The following is a 23636-nucleotide window of genomic DNA, read 5'->3' as shown; positions in this document are numbered from 1 at the left end:
TGTATGTATATGTACCAGGTATATATATATATGTGTATGTATTTATTTATATGTATCAATGTATATGTAATTTCTTGTGAATAGATTGTTAGAATTTAAATTTATAATTATAAATTGAATTACAATGATTTCTGGTTTTGGAAATGGAAATTGATTTAATTTTCAGTTTGATGTCAGTTTGTAACAATATTTTATTGGTATTGTTAAAAAGAAATAAAAGTACAGTGAAGCCTAGAATAGTCAATTCTTTACTATTAGTTAATATAATGGGAATGTAGTTTGAAACTTGGATGTTTGTGAAAAGTAAAGGGACAAGGTTGTTTTTGGTATATGTATTGTGAAACGATTGAAAGGATACAACTATGGTTTCATTTGGTTTTATATGATATTTCTGTTGCTGATTCAATTGTTCAATTGGAGCAAATGAAATAAATGTATTGTTGGAATTGGAAAATGAATTCACGTTTTCTTCCAATTAGAATAACTAGAATTATGTGTCTGTTAGATTATGCAAGTGTGATCCTTTAGATTGGGTGGCTGTCATAAAGCGAGTAACTTGTGGTGATAGAATTATGTTGCCGGATGCCCTCCGACACTAGTCTAGATCCTTATGGGAAAGTTTATGACAGTTAGTTAATCAAGTGGTAATATTTAAAATTTCATGGGTTGGGAATCATATAATAAGATAAGAACATTATGCTTTCACCTGACATATTGAGTTCTACGAGTGCCTGAACGTAGATTCTTATGTTGACACCCATGGACTACTGGATCATTACTTTGTCATATTCTGTGCGAGTTTATGTCTGCATATCTGCGTGAAAAGAAAATTGTATTTACAGTATATCTGTTATTTGGATTTAATGATTATAGTTTTGTTATTAAATCTAACGTGCAGGTTTACTGGAGGTTTTATCGATTTAACTTGTGATCTAAGCCTTGTTTTATGTGTTGTGGTTGTGCTGATTTGATTTCAGGTTCAAGATATGTTTGATTATGGACCTAGAAGAAAATTGGCTGATTAATATTCAAATTCAGTGTATAACTTGAATGTATTTCAAAAGACGTTGTATTTCTGATAAGAGAGTATAAATATATAATATAATCAGATGTAATAAATAGTAATTTTACATTGCTGATTATGAGTTCATTACCGTACTTGTTGTATAAGGTTATTTGGTAATGGAAATTGTTAAAAAAAAAAAATTGTTCATTTTTTTTTAATCTCTTTTATATGTTTGATTTTAAGTTGTTTGGTTATATTTATGGTTATGTGTTGGTTAGGGTATTACAAATGACACTATTATATTATAATAATTTAATAAAGTGATGTCACCCCATTAATTTATTTATATGTACCTATATAAATATAAAATTATAATAATATTCAAAATATAATAACATTCAAATTATAATAATATTTGAATTATAACTTTCCAACTCTTTTTCCATCTTTATTCTTCCCTTGGTTTATAATCGATTAAACACTTGGCGTATTAAATTGACAAGTAATCTTTTATGTTACGGAAGCCAAGAAGTCTCGACTTGTCTTTTATATGGAAGCCGTAAAAGAGTCAGAGATAACATTCATACACCCGACTTTCTTATATTTCCACGACTTCATTGTTCATTTGCAGCTACCATCTAAACAAGATCTTTGCATAAACATCCGAATTTCTGTATATTTCATTGGGAATCTCTGCAGTTTGTAGCAGCATTTTTCTTGATACAAGTCTGCCGTACATTGTTTATCCTTGCTGAAGCTGTGTATGGAAGACAAACATCTTTTTAATCACACCCGACTACCTTGTTGGGAGAAGATACATTCAATATAAGTATTGATGTTTTGTGCATGCTGCCACACATTTTTTCTTCTGAAGTTGAAGCTGCCATTATACTCTAAGAGATCGATTAAAGAAGGGCAGATATCTAGTGTTCAAGTTTTCAACAAAGCTCAGGCAACTTCAGATAATATACCAGGTCATGTGAATGATCAATCTTTCCATGCTACTAAATTTATTTCCTTCATAATCAATAAAGCTTTCCAATTTCCATAACAATAGATTGCAAGCTTTATTCGATCTTGAATAATCATAGGAAAACCTTGTTATGGTCCACAGTAAAGTACCAAGTCATGAAATCATTAAGTATTAAACCAATGGAAGCTAAAATACAGAGTGTTTTTGTAAATTTTGAATTACAGAAATGTGAAATGTTGGAAGCAATCCATTTGCCAATAAATTTTAAAGTCATATGATAAATATTTATGCAAGTCTCTTTCTTTAAAAGAAGATTGTGAAATGCTGTAAGAATGCAATATTCTTGAATCAATAAGAGTTGGATGCTCTGAAAACCTAAACGCCTAGGATTCATCGGCAATGTAGCCATGAAAGGGTGAAGAGGTGTAAAAGGGCAAAATGCTCATAAACTTCTAAAACCATTTGGGATTCACTAGCAGTATAGCCATGAAATGGTGAAGAGGTGGAATAAATCTGCAAGAAAGCTAAAGAGAAATCAAACATGAATAGCTTAAATGAAATAGTATCAATTATGACATAACAGTGTTTATCATTTATAAAAGGAATATTTAATACCTCATGCATGATCCTATTTATTGTATTTTCCTGCTGTCAAGTCGAGTGGTATGTTTAGATACTAGGATGCTCAATGGTTGACAAGATGTTCTCTGTCTATTCGCGGTAGGAAGGGCTTTTCTCATTAGGGATTGTGTGGGGAGTAAGTTACGATCCGAGGTTGGGTGGTTAAGCCCTTGAAAATGTTTCACCTCTCCCCAAGTTGTCGGACGTACAACAAACAAAGCTAAGCTATACATTCAATTAGTTGCTGGAAACAAGTATTTTTACTTTTATGATGTATATGCAAGACTAAGGTAAGATTAATTGAGTTATATCATCATTGTAGTTATTTGACACTTAGTTGCAAGAGATAGATTATCTTATGGATTTTTATTTCAGTCTTTCATTCATATGAATATTGAATATGTAAGAATTTGGTATAGCTCTGATACCATGTAAGAATTTGCCTAAGGCAATAATTCAACACCAAGATCAAGAAGCTCGATAGATAGCACAAGAGAGACTAATGATGATCAAATGAGAATCTCAATAATGATTAAAATAATAATGGAAATCAGATGAATACACACTAGAAGTGCTTGTATATAAAAGCATCTAGAATGACTAGGAGTCAGCACAGTGATAAGCTTCTCAACAAAGCACATGTCCACCAAGAATGGATTATCCTCCATTGAGCACAGGAGTTTGTGCAATGATGAGAGGATAAGTTTACATAGGTGTATCTCATAAAGAGATGATGTAGACACCATGTGCTCAAATAAGTTGCTAATTGCTGTGTTGTCAACAATACAACTCATATGTCTATGCATATTCCTAAGTAAACTAAAGTAAAGTGTAATAATAATTAATTATTTACACTAACACCCCCCCTTAAGTGCAACTTAGGGAAATGCACTTAAGCTCACAAAGCTAAATGCAAGATGCAATGTGGGTCCTGGCTACTAGGCCATGTCAGGTATCCATGTAGAAATGCAATGCTCTACATACAATGCTATGCAATGCAATCTCTCTGAAAACAGAGAAAGAGGGAAAACCTCATAGGAAAAACCTCCTCCAAAAAGAAAGATGAAGTGGTATAAGATGCATGCAAGGATGGAGTAATCAAGACCCCCCTAGTATGACATACATCATGCATGTAACAAGCATATATCCCCCATAAGAAAAAATACATGATGGTATCCCCCCATATTGAATAATCTTTTGCAAGGATGTCATGAAGACAAAAAAGTATCCAATGCCTACAAATGACATTTCTCCCTTTAGGAAGAAGACACACCAAGTATAGGTGCAAGTATACTTCCCATTGTGGATAGAAAGATGGATGAGGAATCCATATGTAGTATGCTATGGATGTTGCCTCTGAAGTCTACTCATATGTTGACAAGTCCTTGATGAATGTAGATGCCACAAGACAATCTGATGGATGCCCAAAAGAAGGTGGCAAACAAGGTAACATGTCCATGTATGAAAGTGAACCAAACTCCAAAGATAAGGAATCATCCTTATAGGAAGATATGGGAAGAGAAGCAATGTAGCCTCCCCTCAATAATGAATGCACACCCATGAAAGAAGCTCCTTAATGACTGAAGAAGTTGCACCATGAAAACTGAATGATGTTCATCCTTGTAGGAAGAAGTGGTGCCATAGGTGTAGTAGAGAATGCTCCCCAACTAGTAGGAAGAATCATTAAAAGATTTGATGTCTGAGAAACTGAAATACAACCTTCAAAGACTGATATGTCTCCTTTGAAGTAAAAGAGTTCTCCTCCATTTGCTGAAAATAAGTGTCCACAATCATGTCAGTCTCAAAAGAAAGATCAAGTGGTTAGGGTTAGAGTGTTCCCTCACAACAAGTGAAGAAGAATTCTCCTCAACAAAGAGAAGATGAATGTCATCAATAATGTCTCCCACATCTTCAATGTAAGACTCCACAAACAACACTGCAATGTCTGGAAGGAAGTCATCCCATGAAGCTGAAATAAGAAGACGTCTTGTTTCCTGTTGCACTGAATTAGGAGCATCTGTGGCTGGAACTGGATTAGTAGAAGCAACAGGAGCATCAGGAGGTATGATCTCAACTGGAGTGACTGGAGGTAGAATGTCCTCTGGTAATGGCGAGACTCGTGGATCTCCATATGCTTCCCAAAGACACATCCAAACGTCATGAGGACTACTTGCCTTACTAAGAGGAGCAAAAGATTCCTTACTCATACTGTTCTACATAAAGTGAAGAAGAAGAGAAAGATGTCCCCAATTAGTATTAGGTAGAAATATCTTCGAATATAGATAAGGAAACACTTCCTTATGTTCTCTTAGATGATCACTCATTAAAGCACTCCATTTCTGATAGTTTCTTTTTATCAACTTGAATCTTAAACCAAAGTGACACTTTTGACATGACTCCACGAGATCAAATAATGTATGCACCTCCAAAATGTAAAAAATCAAAGAAACTCCCTCTAATGCATGATTTGACACTTTATATTTAGTGCGATTACAATGGCCACTTGCCCATTTAGGGTGTAAGTGAACTTCTGATTTTGATGGTTACAACAACAAATATGAAGCTATATCGGACTCAACAAGATAAGACACAAGATCTCTCAAGGATCTAATTAATTACAAGTGCCAATAGGCCAAAATGAGACCAAAATTTGAAAGTACTATGTCCACTCAAAATTACTCCAAACTGATACCAGATCTCGAAAATAGACAAAAAAATGCATTCTCAGAAAAAATAGCACCTGAATATGTGTCTAGATGAGCTCGAACTAAGCCTTTGAAGTTGCAAAAATCAGGATTTGCAATTTTTAGAAAAATTCAGGAATAGGGATTGCAAACAACTTGCAACAATGTGTAGATCATGAAATTCTACTCCAAAACAACAAAAATTGCTCGAAAAAAGGAGTCAGTACGAGGGAGATTGTTGTTTGAAAATCAACTCTATAATTATTTTTCTTGAATCACCACCGTCGCACTTCCAAAAATCAAATGACTCTAGATTTCACCTCAGATGTCCGATTTTGATGAAACAAAAGTTGATTTTGGGGGTTTTTTGACCTTCTAGATGTGATGCCAATATCTAATTTGCACCGACAAGCTCTAATCTTGACCTACAAACAAAATCTCTCCAATGACTATGCAATGAAACTCCTATGGCTTTGGTACCATGTAAGAATTTGGTATAGCTCTGATACCATGTAAGAATTTGCCTAAGGAAATAATTCAACACCAAGATCAAGAAGCTCAATAGATAGCACAAGAGAGACTAATGATGATCAAATGAGAATCTCAATAATGATCAAAATAATAATGGAAATCAGATGAATACACACTAGAAGTGCTTGCATATAAAGGCATCTAGAATGACTAGGAGTCAGCAAAGTGATAAGCCTCACAACTAAGCACATGTCCACCAGGAGTTGATTATCCTCCATTGAGCACAGGAGTTTGTGCAATGATGAGAGGATAAGTTTACATAGGTGTATCTTATAAAGAGATGATGTAGACACCATGTGCTCAAATAAGTTGCTAACTCCTATGTTGTCAACAAGACAACTCATATGTCTATGCATATTCCTAAGTAAACTTAAGTAAAGTGTAATAATAATTAGTTATTTACACTAACAAAATATGAGCATATTTTCTAATCTTATGTTATTGCTACAATTAAGCAATCAGAAGGATAGGAATGATATAGTGGTATCTGTAGGCCCTAAATGATAAAGTGGTATCTGAAGTCCTAACTGATTCAATGGTATCTAGAGCCCTAAATGATATAGTGGTATCTGGAGCCCTAATTGATACAGTGGTATTTGAAGCCCAAATTGATTCAGTGGTATCTGAAACCCTAATTGATCTAATGGTAATCGAAGCCCTAATTGATACAATGGTTTGTGATGCCCTAATTGATATAGTGGTATTTAATGGTAGTTATCATTTGATATTGTTATAGTGGTATTTGTGGACTAACTTGAGTGGTTCAGAAGCATCCCTAGTTTGATTTCGATTTCAAATTCCATGGTATGTGAATTTTAATTTCTATAGTAAATTCATTGATGGTGTTTTAAGTTCTTAGTTAAGAAATTTTGTTTTAACTAATTTTAACCGTAAATCGCATTCATATGAATGAAACTAATTTAACTGTATTCTTATGAAAGTGAAGTAATAAGTGTATTTCTTTGAGTATGTTAGTTGTTAATTATGACTCGAGAAAACTGGTTGTTACATGGATTAGTAGAATAAATAAATTAATTAACTAGAAATATTTAATTAATGGGGACAAAATAACAAATTGATTGATTAATGACATAATAAAAAATATGTAATTAATGTGTAGAATGGATGTAATGTTTTAGCTTAATCAAATGGTAGAAGTATTGATGAGAAATGATGAAATGGTAAGACAGAAATGCATTAGTCATTCACAAGTGTTCTATAATGTCAGCTTGCATTGAATTTTGTGTTTCTTCAATGGCAACACTTCCCCTTAATGAACTTGGAATGAAGGTGTCTATCCATAGACCCAACCTTGTTTCTTCGTTTGTAACTTTTATGTTACTTTAAAAAGTTTTCCGCTATCTTAATTATTGGAATTTTCTGCATTATATATCTTATGTAACATTTACCTCATTATATGTATCATATTGCCCAATTTTCTATTTATTTTATAATAACTTAGTTACTGATTCGAGTTCGAGTTCGAAGAACTGGTTCACTAGTACGACAAAATTTTGGAAAGGGGTTTGGGTTCGTTTGTACAAAAACATGTAAAAATTATATATATACATATTTATGAAGCCTAGAAGCATAAGTTAAAACTAGAATGTCACATAGTATAATAAAATCATATGATTTAATCATTTAAACAACAAAACACCATAGACATAAACCTTAAACTTGTAATCATACCATCATGAATCGTGATCACACCATCATATTTTCAAGTTCAACATCAAAGATTCAAAATGTTAAAACTAAATCATGATTCATAACAAGTTCAAGTGTCATTGTTTCAAGTTCAACTAATGAATTAAAAGTTTATTAATATTCATCTTCTTCATCATCATCATCATCTTTTTCTTCTCCTCCTCCTTGTAGTTCTTCGACATTAGTTGACCTAGCAACGGAGCTAAGGCTAATGGGATCAATAGCAGCAATAATAATATTGGCATCAAAATCTTTAAAATCTTCAATTAAAAGCCGAGAAGCAGAAGCATCCAAGTTTGCCAACTCTGCATTTACATCCCACCTCTTTGTCTCTCCTTCTTTGTATTCTTTAGTCTTGTACAAGAGGAGACATGAGTTGTAATGCACAAATACCAAGTTCTCCACTCTTTTTGATTGGAACCTATTGCACTTCACTGGGTGGATGAAAGAATATGTGCTCCAATTTCTTTTTGATGTAGATGAACTAACAACCTATTAAGATGTGACCAAGTAAACTATTAAAATAAAATTTAAATTATGTATCTTGAATTTAGAATTTCTAGCAATTTATGAAGACAAAGTAAACTAATAATAATTTTAAAAAAAATTAAACTTGTGATATCACTTTGATTGCAAGGGTTTACCATGTTTGGAATCTTTGGCCATGGAAGTACCACCAACTATGAGCATCCTTCCCAAACTATGCTCCACGGGGACGCGTTTCTTGGGGTTTTAGCCTTGTACCCCTACCGGGTACAAAACAGGGATGTGGATATCCCTTTTGGCAGTCCCCCGTGCCGTGCCAAATGGGTAAATTCGGGTATCGTCCTCAAAATGTCATTTCCTGATTCGAAGGATACTCGGGTACAAAAATCCTTATCGGGGATGCCATTCCCGTCCCTTGAGCGTCCCCGAAACCTCATCCCATCCCCTTTTTCCGAGCACACAATCAACATTTCATAATGTTTAAAAAATGTTTTTTTTGGCTTTGTCTCCCATTCGTGTGGGCCCCACATGGACGTTGGTGATTCAGAGGAAGAGACTGGCACTGATCTTGATTTAGATTCCTAGAGGACAGCCATATATTTGGCTTTCCGCTTTGCAGATACCGAGATACATTATTTCTTTTGATTATTATGGAGTTGGACATCTCATTTACACTTCTAGTATTTACTATTTAGTATTTACTTTCATAATGTCATTTTGATTTCATGCATGATGATGATACATTGATACTTAGAGCCTTTGGGCATTTTTGCTAATTGTATGCAATATTCGAATATATCATATCATATTCTTATTTTGATTTTAATCATGATAGTTTTCAATTTCCATGTATTCTATGGTGAATGGTTTATCAATGTTATGAATATCGTATTTGAAATATATCTCTAAAGTCTAATACTCCATATATAAAAATTTAAAAATCCTCTATATTTTATGGTCGTCCCCTAAATTTTGGCTTCAATCCTTACCTGTACTGGAAACATGTTCTCGTCCCCTAAAACGTCCCCGTCTCGAAAACTCCGTGGAGCATAGTCCCAAACTGATGACAAAGAGCATAATTACTTAGATTTTTTGCATCCACAAACTGTATGAACTCTTATGTAATCAAATCTTGCATATCATCATTTAGGAAAGAGTCTTTTAGATGATGCTCTTAGATTTTTTGCATCCACAAACTGTATGAACTCTTATGTAATCAAATCTTGCATATCATCATTTAGGAAAGAGTCTTTTAGATGCTGCCTTATATCTACTAGACATTTCTGAATCTCTATAGGGTGGTAGTTTTCTTGGTAGATCAATATATTAGGTGCTATAGTATTTGGGTGTCGAATGTAGAGGAGCGATCATTTTGATCCATCTTTTTACAACAATTGCTTGCAATTGTTTGAAGAAGGTCTGATGAGGATCTTGCTTTTTTTCATTTACATTTTGTTTGATCTTCTCAAGCATTGAGTCTATGCCATCATAGATCTCTCCAAGGCAAGGCCTATCCATGTCAGCATACCGAAGCATGATCATAATGGGCTCAATGAGCTTAATGAGATATTCTACACGTTCCCATGACAAGATATCCAATATCCTAAGCTTTATTTTGGATGCCCTCTCATTGCTGCTTTGCCTCCATACAACCCAATTTTTGCTGATTACCATATTGCAAAGTGCCTCTTTGACTTCCATAAGTCATCTCAAGACAATTACATTTGATGCAACACATGTCTCAGTAACCTATAACATAAAATAGAGCAAAAAATACAAATATTAGATACATACTTCAAAAAAGAAAACACATTACACAGTAAAAAAATCAGAAATTGTAAGATACTATTTAAAAAAAATTAAATAACTAACTTGAGTTCAAGTTCACTTACCTTTAGTAACTCCAAACGTGAGAACATTTTGAATATTCCTTAAGTCACGTTGTGGTTTGTGATGAACATTTGGATGTCCTCAGCTCTTGTATACACCTCCTTGATCCACTCAATACTCTTCCCAATCTTTTGTAGCATAAGATTGAGTGAATGAACCACACAAGGTGTCCAAAAAGTATGACAGTATCTCCCTTCAACCAACAAACCAACAACTTTACAATTCTTTGCGTTGCCCATTACAACTTGGACAACATTTCTAACACCCACTTCTTTAATGGCAAAGATGAGAATATTAGCAATAAATTGCCCATCTTTTACTTACCCCTCAGAATCCATTGCTTTCAAAAATTTTGCCCCTTTAGGGGACACTACCAAAACATTGATCAATGGACGATTTCTAGCATCTTTCCACCTGTTTGAAACAATTGTTACCCCTTGTCTCAATCCATGAATCTTTTATGGGCTTTAATTGCTCATCAATAAACTTGACCTCTTGCTCTGACAAGGTGGTTTCTACTCTCTCAAAACTGGAACTGAATACCTTGCAAGAGCTTCATTAGCACTTCTCAATATCCTCTTGAAATATGGAGAGCGGACAAGATTAAAAGACAACCCATTTGCACACAAGCATCTTGTTGCATCAATGTCAGCAATTTCCCTACTCTAATTTTGAAATGCAGTTTCTAGTGATCCTTTTCTTTTGTGTGTAAGGGGTGCTTCATTCTGAGAAGCAAGGGCAACTTAGTTAGTATAGAAGGGGTGATCTTCTATCACAACATTCGTGGTGGATTCCATTCCTTTTGATCTTTTTTTTCAGTTTTAATGCTAGTGCCATTAATGGTATTTTGCGTATGTTCTCTTTCTTTTACTTCCTCATGCTCATGAATATATTGTAATACTAATGAATTTGTCATAGGTGCATTTCTTTTTCTAGGACATTTCTTGACTCCTCTTCTAGGGTACCCACACAAATAGCCCCACACGATAATATGAACTATTCCTTTCTACATCACAACCCCAACATTTCCAACAGAAAACACCACCTCCTGGAAGATGATGTACAATATCCACGTACTTCCACAAAGGAGAATCAAAATGGGGTTCTATTCTTTGTTGGGTATTGGCATTGCCTATTGAGGAAGAAGTAGATCCCATTGAAGTTCCTTTTTCTATGACAAGAAATTGTATGAATATTGAGAATGGGAGTTTAGGGAAAACAATGGCTAAGATCTTATTGACAATGAAAAACAAATAAAACAAATTAAAAGCTTAAACAAAAATAAAATAAAAAATGGAACAAGGATGTGCCTCTTGCTACCATTGTAAGCTTGCAAAGATGTAGGAATGAGGCACAAACACTTCAAGATAGCTCATAGACCAATCTTTCAACTTCTCCTTGCACAAACAAGCTTTTGCTCAACCACCTATTTACTCTTGCTCAAGACAAAATAACCTACTTGCACACCACAAATGAGTGTTAGAAGCCAACATAAGCCTTTCACATTCACTTTTTAGGGTTAAGGAACTCAAAATATTATAAAATATGTCAAAAAAATCAACTATTCCATTGTCTGTGGAGCCCAGTTCAATGTAGTTTACAAGAAGTTTGACCTATGGCATCTAAGTTCGCTTAGGTTCGATGTTGTTTGGGACTAGTTTGAAGTGGGGGACAATAAATAGAACCCTAGTCGAACTAGTGTTCAAACTTTACCCGAACTAGGTACCAGTTGGAACCCTAGCCTGGTCCGGAGGGCAAAACAACAAGCCAAGGTAACTAAGCTTTCCATGCATCTTTTTATCTTTAATCACCAGCATGTAACTTGTGATCATTCCTTCTTTTCGATTTCAATTAAGGTGCAATTAACTGCTTTGCTAATCCAAAAAGTTGTACAAGTGGATAACTGTCTCTTGTTTTCTTGTTTGAAGTGGGTTGCTACAATCAAAAGTGGTGTGGACAAGTCTCTTCTTTGAACTTGTAGATCTTAAGAGCTCTTTTTTAAATCTATATCGCATCTTATTCATCAAATTACATTATGTGAATTGGTTTACTTTGCTTTTCTTCTTCCGTCCTCAAATTTGCTTTCTTACGTGATTCACCTTTTTATTTGCTGGGAGGATTGAATTTTTAAATTACTCCATTTGGTATGCTGGAAATTCTAGGTTCACTCCATCTTTTGGGTCCCTTGAGACACCAGCTTGTGATATCGTTTGGGATTTTTTTTAAGAAGATAATGTGTTACATGTATCATTGGGATTATTACTTTAGGTTCCAATAAGGTACAGTGTTATGGTATCATTGGGATCCATGCAATATAAGGCTAACCTACTTTGAGACTGGTTAGCTTACCTTAGAAATGTTAAGGTTTGGCAGGGATACCCTACTCTGTGGTTAATAAACTCACCCTAAGGCTGGTTATCATCAACAAATGAATGGTTTGTATCTCATTTATGTATATCACCATTTGTCCTTTATAAAGTTTGAAGTGCTTGCACATTGGCACCAGTATATGCCTTGGTGTATCTTTCCTTTTTGTTTTATGCTTGAGTGGACCTTGTAACTCTGATAATGGAATGGTGAACCAATTACTATGTTCTAAGGCATGCATGCACATGTTATGGATGCATATCTAATGAAATTTTGAGAATTACAGAAGGAAAGTTAACACAAATTTAATTGAGTGAAATTTACATTGATACAAACTCAAAGCAAGTGCGTTAGAAATAGAATGCCTTTTTATTTCGTGATATGATACAATAAATTTGCATATGTGCTGTATATGAGGGTATCCCTTTCTTAGTTAACAATAGAGTAAATTTTGTGCTTCCAGGTATCAGTTTGCATAATTTTCCGGAAGGAATGGCTGTCTTCCTTGGATCAATTAAGGTGTTATATATCTTCCTATTTAATTTCTGTTGGAATGCTCATAAAAAAATACTAGTCTGGCTATCTTTAGAAAAGATCATGACAGGATTGATTGCATTCTTATATGGATCATTAGTCTGTCAATTCTGCACAATTGGGATTCAATATGAATGAAATGCCTTTCAAGTGATTTAAAATGCATTGATTACTGTAAACATAGTCCATGCGTATGTTTTTATTCTATATAGCCCATTGACCAGTTTTATTATGTTGAAATACACACCCTTTCTTATGTCATTTTAAGGATAAGCATGGAAAATATGTAGTCCAGCCTGAATGCCTAAATGGTGGGTGCACAGGAAACCGGGCTGACTTGTTTCATCCTGTATAAAATGTTTGATGCAACAATGATGTTATTCCCCTACATGATATGATGGGGTTTGCAGAAAATCATGCTGTATAATTATATGATTCACGTGCCTAAAGAATCTTAATCCCTTGATACAATGTAGTAAAATTCATCTATAATGGATAATTGGTTCTTTCAACTTCTAACTTTAACTGCTAATCTTGTGTGTAGGGTCTCCGTGTTGGTTTGAACTTGGCATTGGCTATTGCCTTGCATAATATTCCAGAGGTACATGGTAATGGTTTTGAAAGTATACTTTTAGTTTGTAATTGAAAGCATTACTAACCAATAAATTCAGTAAGCTGTGAAATTGTTGCTGCTTTAATAGAACAATTTTGGTTGGTGTCGATCCCCTTTTATTCTTGGAAATTATTGCTGGTCTCTTATTACTCTTGGAAATTATTGTTGGCTTAATATTGTCGATAACAACTTATACTTACCTACCACTAATATGTCCAATATGGCCACTGCTAAATTTTAAAATTACACATTTCTTTTTGTGAAAATTGGACCTTCTCTTTTGAGAGGGAGGAGTCATTAAAAGGGAAAATAGTTTCAAAAGTCATGATAAAAGATCAAATTGTGCCTAAAATAGGATTAAGATGAGGGGACAGATCTTGCAATGTCAAATTCAAGAACCTGACTTGTGAATCAATGTTGCAGAATGTTTGAAGAAAGCAAGCTGCACCCAAAACAACAAATAGTTGATAGCTTGAGTAGTAGTGCACCATATACAGTCATGGAAAGGTCCTAGGTTCAATTCCTAGGTGGTCTGTGAAAAATAAGCTATACAATAGCATCAGAGTGGGATTAAGATCCCAATCCCCGAATTCTGGCTTGAGGGGCATGTTTGAACAATGCAAGATACAGTCTGAATCACAAAGGGGCTGGTACTTTGTGTGGTAAAGCATCATAGCATGTTGAGTACAGTGAGGGGAAGGTGCTAGAGTTAAGTCCAAGCCTTGGTCCATAGAAACTATGATAGAATCCCTTTGAAAAATTTCCCAGTTGTGTAGAAAGTAAGTTTTGAAGATCGTGGTAAAATGTCATGTTTTGTTCTAAAGTATAATATTATTAAAGACCCTTAGCCCATTTCCTTAAAATTTTCCCATAGGCTGGTGGGGTGCAAAAAGAGAAATGATCAAGGTTCCACGGGGATGGGTGTACTTGGGTACTTAGGCTACTGGAGCAGGTACGGGTACGGCTATTTTTTAAAGTAGGGGATGGGAGTACTTGGGTATGCAAACTTTAAAAAAAATATAATTTAATATTTGTATAAAATATGAAAATATGAGTCATGACAATGGTTTTTCAAAATAAGAACAGTGATTATTTAAAATATTTAGTCAAAAATTTAAAATAGATTATAAATATGGTAATCTATGGTAATCTATTGTAAATATTAGAACGGGAGTTTGCAGGTTTCCAGAAAGGCTAAGGACGGGAGTTTGAAGACATTCCATGTGCATGCTCATACAGAGTTTGCCTTTGTGCTAAACAGTGTAGATTTGTGGGTTTTCGGGTGTTTTTTTTGTATGAGTTTGGTGTTTTCAGTTGAGTATTTCATATCAGTTTGGGTTGCTGCTGTATTTCAGACTTTAAGGTGTTAAAATAGAGCTGAATATATGTATTGGGACGTGGTTAAACTTCTGAGATAGATTATTAGTGTTTTTGTGGTGTTTCCGGGCATTTTTGTGTTAATTTTGGGAGCCCGATGAGCATAGTTTTTGTCCTACATTTGTGAACTGTCGTGTAAAGGCCATACGGATCTGAAAATGTCATTTTGTAGGCTGTTATGCTTCTGAAATTTCTGTAAAAATGTCCATTTTCAGATTTATTAATAATTTGTGAAGCTTTTGGCACTATTTTCAGCATACCCGATTTGGGGTTTCTTGAGAAATTTGGTGGATCTTTGTGATATTAGTTGTTTGATCTTGAAAATTTGATTAGAGGCATGAAATATCATACAAAATCAGAGAAGGGACATTTCAGTGGTATCAGAGCCTGGTTTTGGCCTGGTCATGGGTTCAAATCTCCCCGGTGCCTTTCCGACCCGCGTAAGCACCTGGTATGCGCGTCGAGGGGGAGATTGTTGGGTGATGCGACGCGCTCCCTTGCCCACAGGTGGTTAATTATGTGGTGTTCCATGTTCACTAATAGTCATGGCTTTTGGTGCAACGGTAAATGGGCCCTACAATTGGTATCAGAGCCATGATCTTGCCAGCCTGAGGGTCTGTAGAAGTTTGCATGTCAATTTTGAGAACTACCCAAATCTTGCATGTTATAATTTATGGTTGCATGTTTCTTCTAATCAGCTGCATGTCAAAATTTATGGTTGCATGCTACTTCTAATAATTTGCATGTTAGTTCTTGGTGAATTTGGTGGTTGTAGAAGTTTGCATGTCATTTTTGACAACTACCCAGATCTTGCATGTCAGTTTTGACAACTACCCAGATCTTGCATGTCATAATTTGGTGGTTGCATGTTGCTTCTAATCAATTGCATGTCAAAATCTATGGTTGCATGCTACTTCTAATCATTTGCATGTTAGTTCTTGGTGAATTTGGTGGTTGTAGAAGTTTGCATGTCAGTTTTGACAACTACCCAGATCTTGCATGTCATAATTTGGTGGTTGCATGTTGCTTCTAATCAGTTGCATGTCAAAATCTATGGTTGCATGCTACTTCTAATCATTTGCATGTTCTTGGTGTTCGAAGAAGTTATATCCTATTGGGGTTACACTCTACTTTATCCAGAATGGACAGGTATAGTACAGAGTCTCAGAGGACACGCTCTTGGACAATTGATATCCAAAGTCAAAACAGTAGAAAGGATGGTTATTTAGACATTCGAGATAAACTTATGAAAATAAGCCATGACATGTCTGAACAGTTGGTTGAGCACCACCGTATAATGAATGACATGTTGTCTGACCCAACTAAGGTGGATAAGTTGACTGGATTTCTATTTGGCAGATTTTCTCACAGGACAGATGACACAATTCCCAAGAACTTGCATGAGGAGTTTGAGAAACTAGCGGATAACCAGGTAGAGGTCTCAGATTCTACTCTGCCACAGGAGGTGGTGGGAAAGGATATTACACAGATTGATAGTAATGGTCAACTTGATATTCAAATTGAGACAATTGTTTACAGGTCATCAAAGGGTGATGCCACAGGTATTCAGGATGGTATAGTTACAATAGGCAGTGACTACAGTGTAGTGGGTTCAGATGATGATTATGAGGATGTTGTTGTGCAGGATGGTGAGATACCTGGTAGAGATGAGAAGACATTGAGCATTCATGACTTTGCTGAGAAAGAGTACCAGGCACAGTTAGATGCTTCATCACATGAGGTTGAGGCTGGTAGTACTTCACATGATTTGTCCAGCCAGCTGAAGGTGAACAAAGATAGTATTGTGACTTCATTATCTCATCATGACAGGTATGTGGAGTTATTTGGTATTGGTCATATTACTCAGGTGAGGAGTTTGCTTGAGTTACCAGTTGATTCTAGTTTACGGATATGGACTTGAGATTGTTATATTGGCGTTTGGGATTCAGTTGACTGGAGATCTTTAACACTTTTTGGTAGCAGTGTTTGTTTGGGTGCTATCATGGATTTGATTACCAGATTACACGGTGTTGTCTTTTCTTGTGCCAGTATCTTGTCTGATGTTGGTATTAGTTTTTATACACCGATGTTGGGCTTTGTTCATATATCCAGTCGACCATACTTGCTGGAATGTGTTGATGATATTTCATATTTGGCAGTGTGTATAGATGAGTCCCAGGATCATATTGGCATTGATGACATCCAGGAGGATGCAGTGGGCAGTTTTGAAGACTTAGTTTCCTTGGGTATAGAGGAGTTGGATAGCAATGCTAATGTTTTTGATACTCCGTATGTTGATATGAGCTTTAGATTTGATTCACAGGATATGGATGGTAATACTCTAGAGACTAGTAACTTTGAGGATACTCCTTTAGACAGTGCATCAGAGGAGGTTTGTAGGAGACAGCCAAGCCAGTACCATCATGTGTCTAATCAGTTGAGAGTTAGTGACCGAGACATTGCTATCACTTGCCAGCATTTTGATGCTGCTCGTCAGTTGTTAGCAGTTTATGGATGGGGTTCTCCTACTAGTGATGAGCAGGGAGGCAGTTATCTTTCCTTGACAGAGTTCCACTCTTTATGGGAGGCTATTCGGATTTTGAGACAGAATTATATGCAGTTGGTAGCCGACAGAGATTATCTTATGGATTGGGGCAGTACAGCATATGATGCATTGTTGGCCAAGGAAGATGAGGTGAGTGAGCTTACTGAGCAGCTTGAGGTGACTTCTGAGATTTTTGAGAGTACACAGTTGGCTTTCAAGGAGTCACAGTTTCATTTGGCTAAGGTGACCATGGAGTTAGAGCAACTACAATCTTTACCTGATTCTATACAGTCACAAGCTGTGGTGTTTGGTGATCCGAGGATGTCCATGGCCGAGATTGTCAGAGACAGTGGAGATGGGGATGCATCCATCCTTGATACTAACATTGACATATCAGGTTCATTCCCACTAGAGAAAGGTTCAGTTGAGTTGGGAGTTGTAGCAGATTGTTGTATGCCTAACATGGTGGTGGCCTTTAGTACTGATGGCACGAAGACTAGAGATGTATCAAAGATCATGTGTGATGTTGGTGAGTCGGCAGTTGGCATGGTTCCTGCTAGTAATACTACTCCCTTGGTGATATCTTTGGAGGTAGTTGTCAGTTCCAACATGGTTAATGATCAATTGTAGTTAGTTTCATCTAGATTACAGTCTGAGCCACTGACTGAGATTGGCAAATTCTATCGGCATTACACTGTGAGGTACGCTCATCAATTTACCTTTGATGACCATGTTGATGAGATGATGATACAGATATGTACTTTGGTTCCTAGTGCTTATCATCAGTTATGGGACAGTTTGATGCCTCAAGATGAGAGTTGTGATGGGCATGACATGGTGATAGGTTCTGCAGTTGACAGCTTGATAACATGTGACTTAGAGCAGGAGTTTGGGAGTGATGCTTTAGTGGGTGTTGTTATTGATTCTACTCCTTTGGCTATGACATCTCTCGACTTAGCTAGTGATCAGTCACAGTGGGTTGTATCACTTGTTCATGGTGAGCTGTTGACTGAGGATTGGTTTTTTTAATCAACATTATATTGCAGGGTATGTACATCAGTTAGCATTGGATCCTTTTTTTGAGGAGTTGATGGCAAGCAAATTTGGTTCGGATTCCATTTCTTACTCTTTATCTTGTAATGTCTTTTTACCATCAGCAGTGCATGAGAGTTATGGTTATGAGATAGTGGCCGGTGATTTGCAGAGTTGTGTTGACTGCAGGAGTTGTACAGTGTGTGGATTCCCCATACTTGGTACAGTTTCATTCGAGAGCGTTCACCATTGTTGCAGAGTTGGATTGTACATTCCGTATAGGCCAGTGGGATGCGTTGATGGTATTTATTGTGTTGGTAGTTTGATTTGTCCACTTTACTTGGGTTTTGATGTTCTAAGAGTTTGTGTCTCATGGGTTTTTGACTGTGGTAGTGGTGATTTTGGAGTTTGGTTGAGCTATAATTGTCAGTTTGATTATAGATTCCTCTTGGTCATATTGCAGGAGCCTGTGTTAATTGGTAGTAGTATAGTTCATGACTACATTTGGGATCCATGTGGATTGATTGGTTTATTGTTCAGCCATTGCTTGAGGACAAGCAATTTTTGGGAGGGGAGGACTTGTCATGTCCCCTTTTCAAATAATTAAAAAAAAAAAAATCTTTGCTAAGGCAGGCAGGCCCAAGAAAGTGAAGTTTCGGAAAAAGGGGGTTAATCTTTGGAAACCGTTGGACTAATAAATGAAAATTATTATTAAAATATGTTTCATTAACCTCTCTTGGACGTGAGTTACGGTTATGCCCTCTTTTAAGGGGTTTGGAGGCATTTTGGGTTGATTCTAGAACTTGATTTTTGCTCATTCTTTGTTATTCTTCAGAGGCTGCCAAACCTGTGGAGAAGGAGACCCAAGAACGGGAGTTTGTAGGTTTCTAGGAAGGCTAAGGACGAGAGTTTGAAGCCATTCCATGTGCATGCTCATACAGAGTTTGCCTTTGTGCTAAACAGTGCAGATTTGTGGGTTTTCGGGTGTGTTTTTTTGTATGAGTTTGGTGTTTTCAGTTGAGTATTTCATATCAGTTTGGGTTGCTGCTGTATTTCAGACTTTAAGGTGTTAAAATAGAGCTGAATATATGTATTGGGACGTGATTAAACTTCTGAGATAGATTATTAGTGTTTTTGTGGTGTTTCCGGGCATTTTTGTGTTAATTTCGGGAGCCCGATGAGCATAGTTTTTGTCCTACATTTGTGAACTGTCGTGTAAAGGCCATATGGATCTGAAAATGTCATTTTGTAGGCTGTTATGCTGCTGAAATTTCTGTAAAAATGTCCATTTTCAGATTTATTAATAATTTGTGAAGTTGTGAAGCTTTTGGCACTATTTTCAGCATACCCGATTTGGGGTTTCTTGAGAAATTTGGTGGATCTTTGTGATATTAGTTGTTTGATCTTGAAAATCTGATTAGAGGCATGAAATATCATACAAAATCAGAGAAGGGACATTTCATCTGATTTGAAGTTTGATTGGGTGAACCTTGACGCCTTGGTGACTCCCTTCTTGCCTTCATGTACCCAGTTCTGTTTTAGGAGAGTGAAGTAGGCATCTTGATTATCCTGGTGGAACTTGGCAGCCGGATCCATTGTTTGTCTCTCAACTGTATAATGTTTATAGTGCCACTGTTGGTGTCATTGACTTGCTTCAATTTCGAGAAGAAGGTTGTCTTTGATATCATGTCTTCCTTGTCTTTTTGGTATACGTTCCTCTTGAGTTCTTGCCTGCACTAACATCTACCATCCTAAACACTTATTTCTGTCCCTTCGTTCTAAGTGATATGGACTACCCTTATCGATCTCCAACCTTCTTTCTATCGATGGATTCTAACTTATTTCTGCTTCACCAAGTCCTATCACTACACTTATCAATCTCCAATCTTCAACCTAGGGGTGGGACTACCACTTATTTTTGCCCCTTTGTTACCTTAGGATGGACTACATTTATATCTTCCAACTTCATTCCTAAGGTGGTCTAGCTTATTTTTGCCTCTTCAAATGTCCTATCATGGATTCTACACTTATCTCTCCAAACTTCAACCTATCAATGGGATGATGAAGTGGTGGATGAAAAGTACAAGCAAGAGAAGAGGAACGAAACTAGGCAAAAACAAGAGAGAGACAACCTTGCCCTTAGAGCGGCCTCCAAACACGGAATGAAGTTCGTCCTTCTACCAACAAAGAACACCTTTGGAAATTTGTTCGGCATGTGAAAATTTAGTCCTCCAAGCAAGAATGTGAAGTTATGGCAAGTGAAATAAGACCTTGGAATTCTGTGCACCTTATGCAAATACTGAAAATGCTTATTAAAACTACTTGTCTAGGGCACCAAAATATGTGAAAATCTGCCCTTATGTTGTCCAAATCAGACTTGATCAAATTGTGGAAATTGTCATTAAAATACTTAATCTAGGGCACAAAACAATGTCCTCAAATCTGCATTCAATATCCTTCAAAAAAGTTGCCAATAGTAGAAGACGTCAATAAAAATTGCTAGAGTTTGGTTATGACCCAGCTAGGGCATGAAGTGCTGCAATAAAACTTGTCAAATCAGGCCCTCAAATTTGTCATGAATGATATAAATCAGACCTCCAAAACGCTATCCAAATTCTGTCCAAAATGCCCTAGAAGTTGCTGCCAATAAAACCCTAACATGCACATGCAAATTGCCCAAAATGAAGGTGCTGAAATGTGATGGATTTTGCTGCCATATGAAGATTGGAATTGACGCCAAAGGATCAGATCTGAAAATGAATCAAATGTTGCCCAAAATAGTCCACAATGGAGGTGCCAAAATCCTAGATGTTAACACATGCCTCAAAACCCTAGTTCGGTGGCCATGAATAGATCTGATATAAAATCGCAGCCCCATTGCAAGAAAAAAAAATCAATCCTCCACTAAATTCGCCCAAAAATTAGGCCTCCACAAAATTCGCCCAAACAAGAAAAATGTGAATTTGTCTCAAAATTCCCTGGGGCAGAAATTCACCCAAGATGGAAGAAGGAAAAAAAATGCCTCCAAGCAAGGAAAATCTGCTCCAAGAAGAAAATCGCCTAGGTTGGAAATTGCCTTTCCACAAATTTCGCCCAACACATGAGGAGGAGGAAGATGGAATGAGAGATGAAAGAGAGGGAAGCCTCTCTTATACCAACATTTCACTAATTCTCCAAGCTGGCCGACTTGCCTTGGGAGAGACAAAAAATTAAATTAGGCCACCATTCATGGTCCAAATTTAATGCATCATTAAAATTACCTCTTCCATAGTGAAATTAGCATATTTAATTGTTGGTTAGGACCAAAATTGCAAAATAAAATTAAGAAAGCCTTGGAGATGTTAAAATTTTCATTTAATAACATTTTAGTAATTAAAATATCATTTAAAATCGGATTTAGCAAGCTAAAATCGATTCTCAACTTTAATTTACCAAATCGATTTTTTTCAATTCAATTTCACTATCACAAAATTTCTTTTCACCAAAAAAAATTAAAATTTTTCCGAAACAATTAAATTTAAAAAGATTTTTTATTTTGAAAAAATGCTCAAGATGATACAATTACATCCAATTTTCAAAATAATTCGTCTAAGTCCAAAAATTTGTAAATTTATCCTATCAAATATTGTTCTAACCATTGAAAAAAATGTTCTCTTTGAAATTTGTTCGGCCTAAGGATAAAATTGCCAGTTCCAGAAAATCGAGCTAAGACCAGGTGAAAAATAAATTTAACCTCCTCCCTCTTGACCCGAAGGCTTCCAAGGCATAAAATTTTCTAAATTGGAAATTTTTGGACAACTTCAAAAAATTATTGCCAAGGCGACCAAAAGAAAAAAAGAAGGGGGGGGGTCCCCAAATTTTTTGGGGCGATGGTGTAAAAATTTCACAACAAAACTCTTGGGAGTTTTCTCCAAAAGGGGCATTTATGTGCGGCATGTAGGTAATTGGTAGTATGGGATTTGAATTATTTCTTTGTATTATGAATTTCTGTTAGAGTTCTGTATTGTTCACCATTTGGGAAGTGAAATATCTTCTCTACTTGGCTAGTTCGGTTTTGGTGGGATTCAACCCTAACTCTATTCTGATTCTCTGTATTACTTTGCTTTGGATCAGACACATTTGGAGCACCATCTTTGTTTGCGAATATAATTGCGGATTCAAATCCCATATGACACCTTTATTCTTGTAAGTGTTTTCTTTCCTTCCATGTAGCCTTTGACTTCCCTCTGCTCGGCCTCCAACTTTCTACCATGTATGGCGTCTCTACTTGTTGGTCTTATAAGCTGAAGATACTTCCGTAGGCACTGATGCGACATGGGAACATTTCTAATTCTTAAAACTGCATTAGAATGTGCTCTAGTCAATACTGGGATGATTTTGCTAAAGTCTAAGTTACTAGTTCTAAAAATGAGGGGATGTCTTCTGACTTATTCTACAAATTTGTCTCAAAAACCAGTCTGATCCTGATATTTGTTCTCCATTATCAAGCCTCACAATGCATGTTTGGGGTAATATTTAGCAAAGTGGTGCACTGATTTCTAATTTTTGGACATGTTGCATTTCTTTCCTTAAAAAAATTCAGATTTTATGCATTGGTAAGGGTGTCTGATCTGTGCATTTGGGAGTTCAAATAAGTGAGTTGAATCATGATCTGGATGTCCAAATAGTCTGATTGCACCTATTTGCAAATAGTCTTCAGACTTTGTCTGTAGATATGTGTATTTGGAAAATGTCTCAGGTTTCATGACTTTAAAATTCTGATTTTTTCCTAACTGTAGCGGCAAAGGGACTATCTTATGCTTTTCAATCAACTTGTCTTCAGACTTTAAATTTTAGATTTGTCCTCAGACATTACAAAACACCAAACTTATAGAGGAAAATCATGCGAAAAGGATAAGTTTCAGACATGTCTTTAGAAATCAGATTTACATATTTTTGCTAGAAAGATTGTTCTTTCATTTCTAATTATTAAAACTTTATTAGAACGTTCTCTAATCAATACTGGGATGATTTTCTGAAGTCTAAGTTTGTTGATGTTTTGTAGCTTCTCTCGGATAAACTATATATATATATATATTTGCTAGAGATATTATATATATAATTAAATTGAAGATTGTGTGTTAATGAACAAACATGTCCCTTCAGGGACATGTCTATTCTTTACTCGCTCTGATATATATATATATATATATATATATATATAAGAGGATGCTGCATTTAAAAAACACATACTAGACACTATGGCAGTGCCAATACATTTGCAGCAG

At 35.9% G+C, this 23636-nt stretch overlaps 1 protein-coding gene across 17 annotated transcripts in view; it reads left to right on the top strand.

Annotated features, from left to right (window-relative positions):
* Window positions 1-23636, top strand: part of LOC149561983 (ZIP metal ion transporter family) — a 173512-nt gene that overhangs the window by 49249 nt on the left and 100627 nt on the right. For all 17 annotated transcript variants that reach the window (XM_089825516.1, XM_089825515.1, XM_089825505.1 and 14 more), the window contains 2 exons: window positions 12732-12787; window positions 13347-13403. In XM_089825516.1, the coding sequence (XP_089681642.1) occupies window positions 12732-12787; window positions 13347-13403 (113 nt within the window). The remainder of the gene's footprint in view (window positions 1-12731; window positions 12788-13346; window positions 13404-23636) is intronic.

This window comes from Cupressus sempervirens, chromosome 4 (assembly GCF_028749045.1).
Source record: "Cupressus sempervirens isolate cs-2001-9-10 chromosome 4, ASM2874904v1, whole genome shotgun sequence".
NCBI classification, from domain to species: Eukaryota; Viridiplantae; Streptophyta; class Pinopsida; order Cupressales; family Cupressaceae; genus Cupressus; species Cupressus sempervirens.
This window is presented reverse-complemented; position numbering and strand designations above follow the sequence as displayed.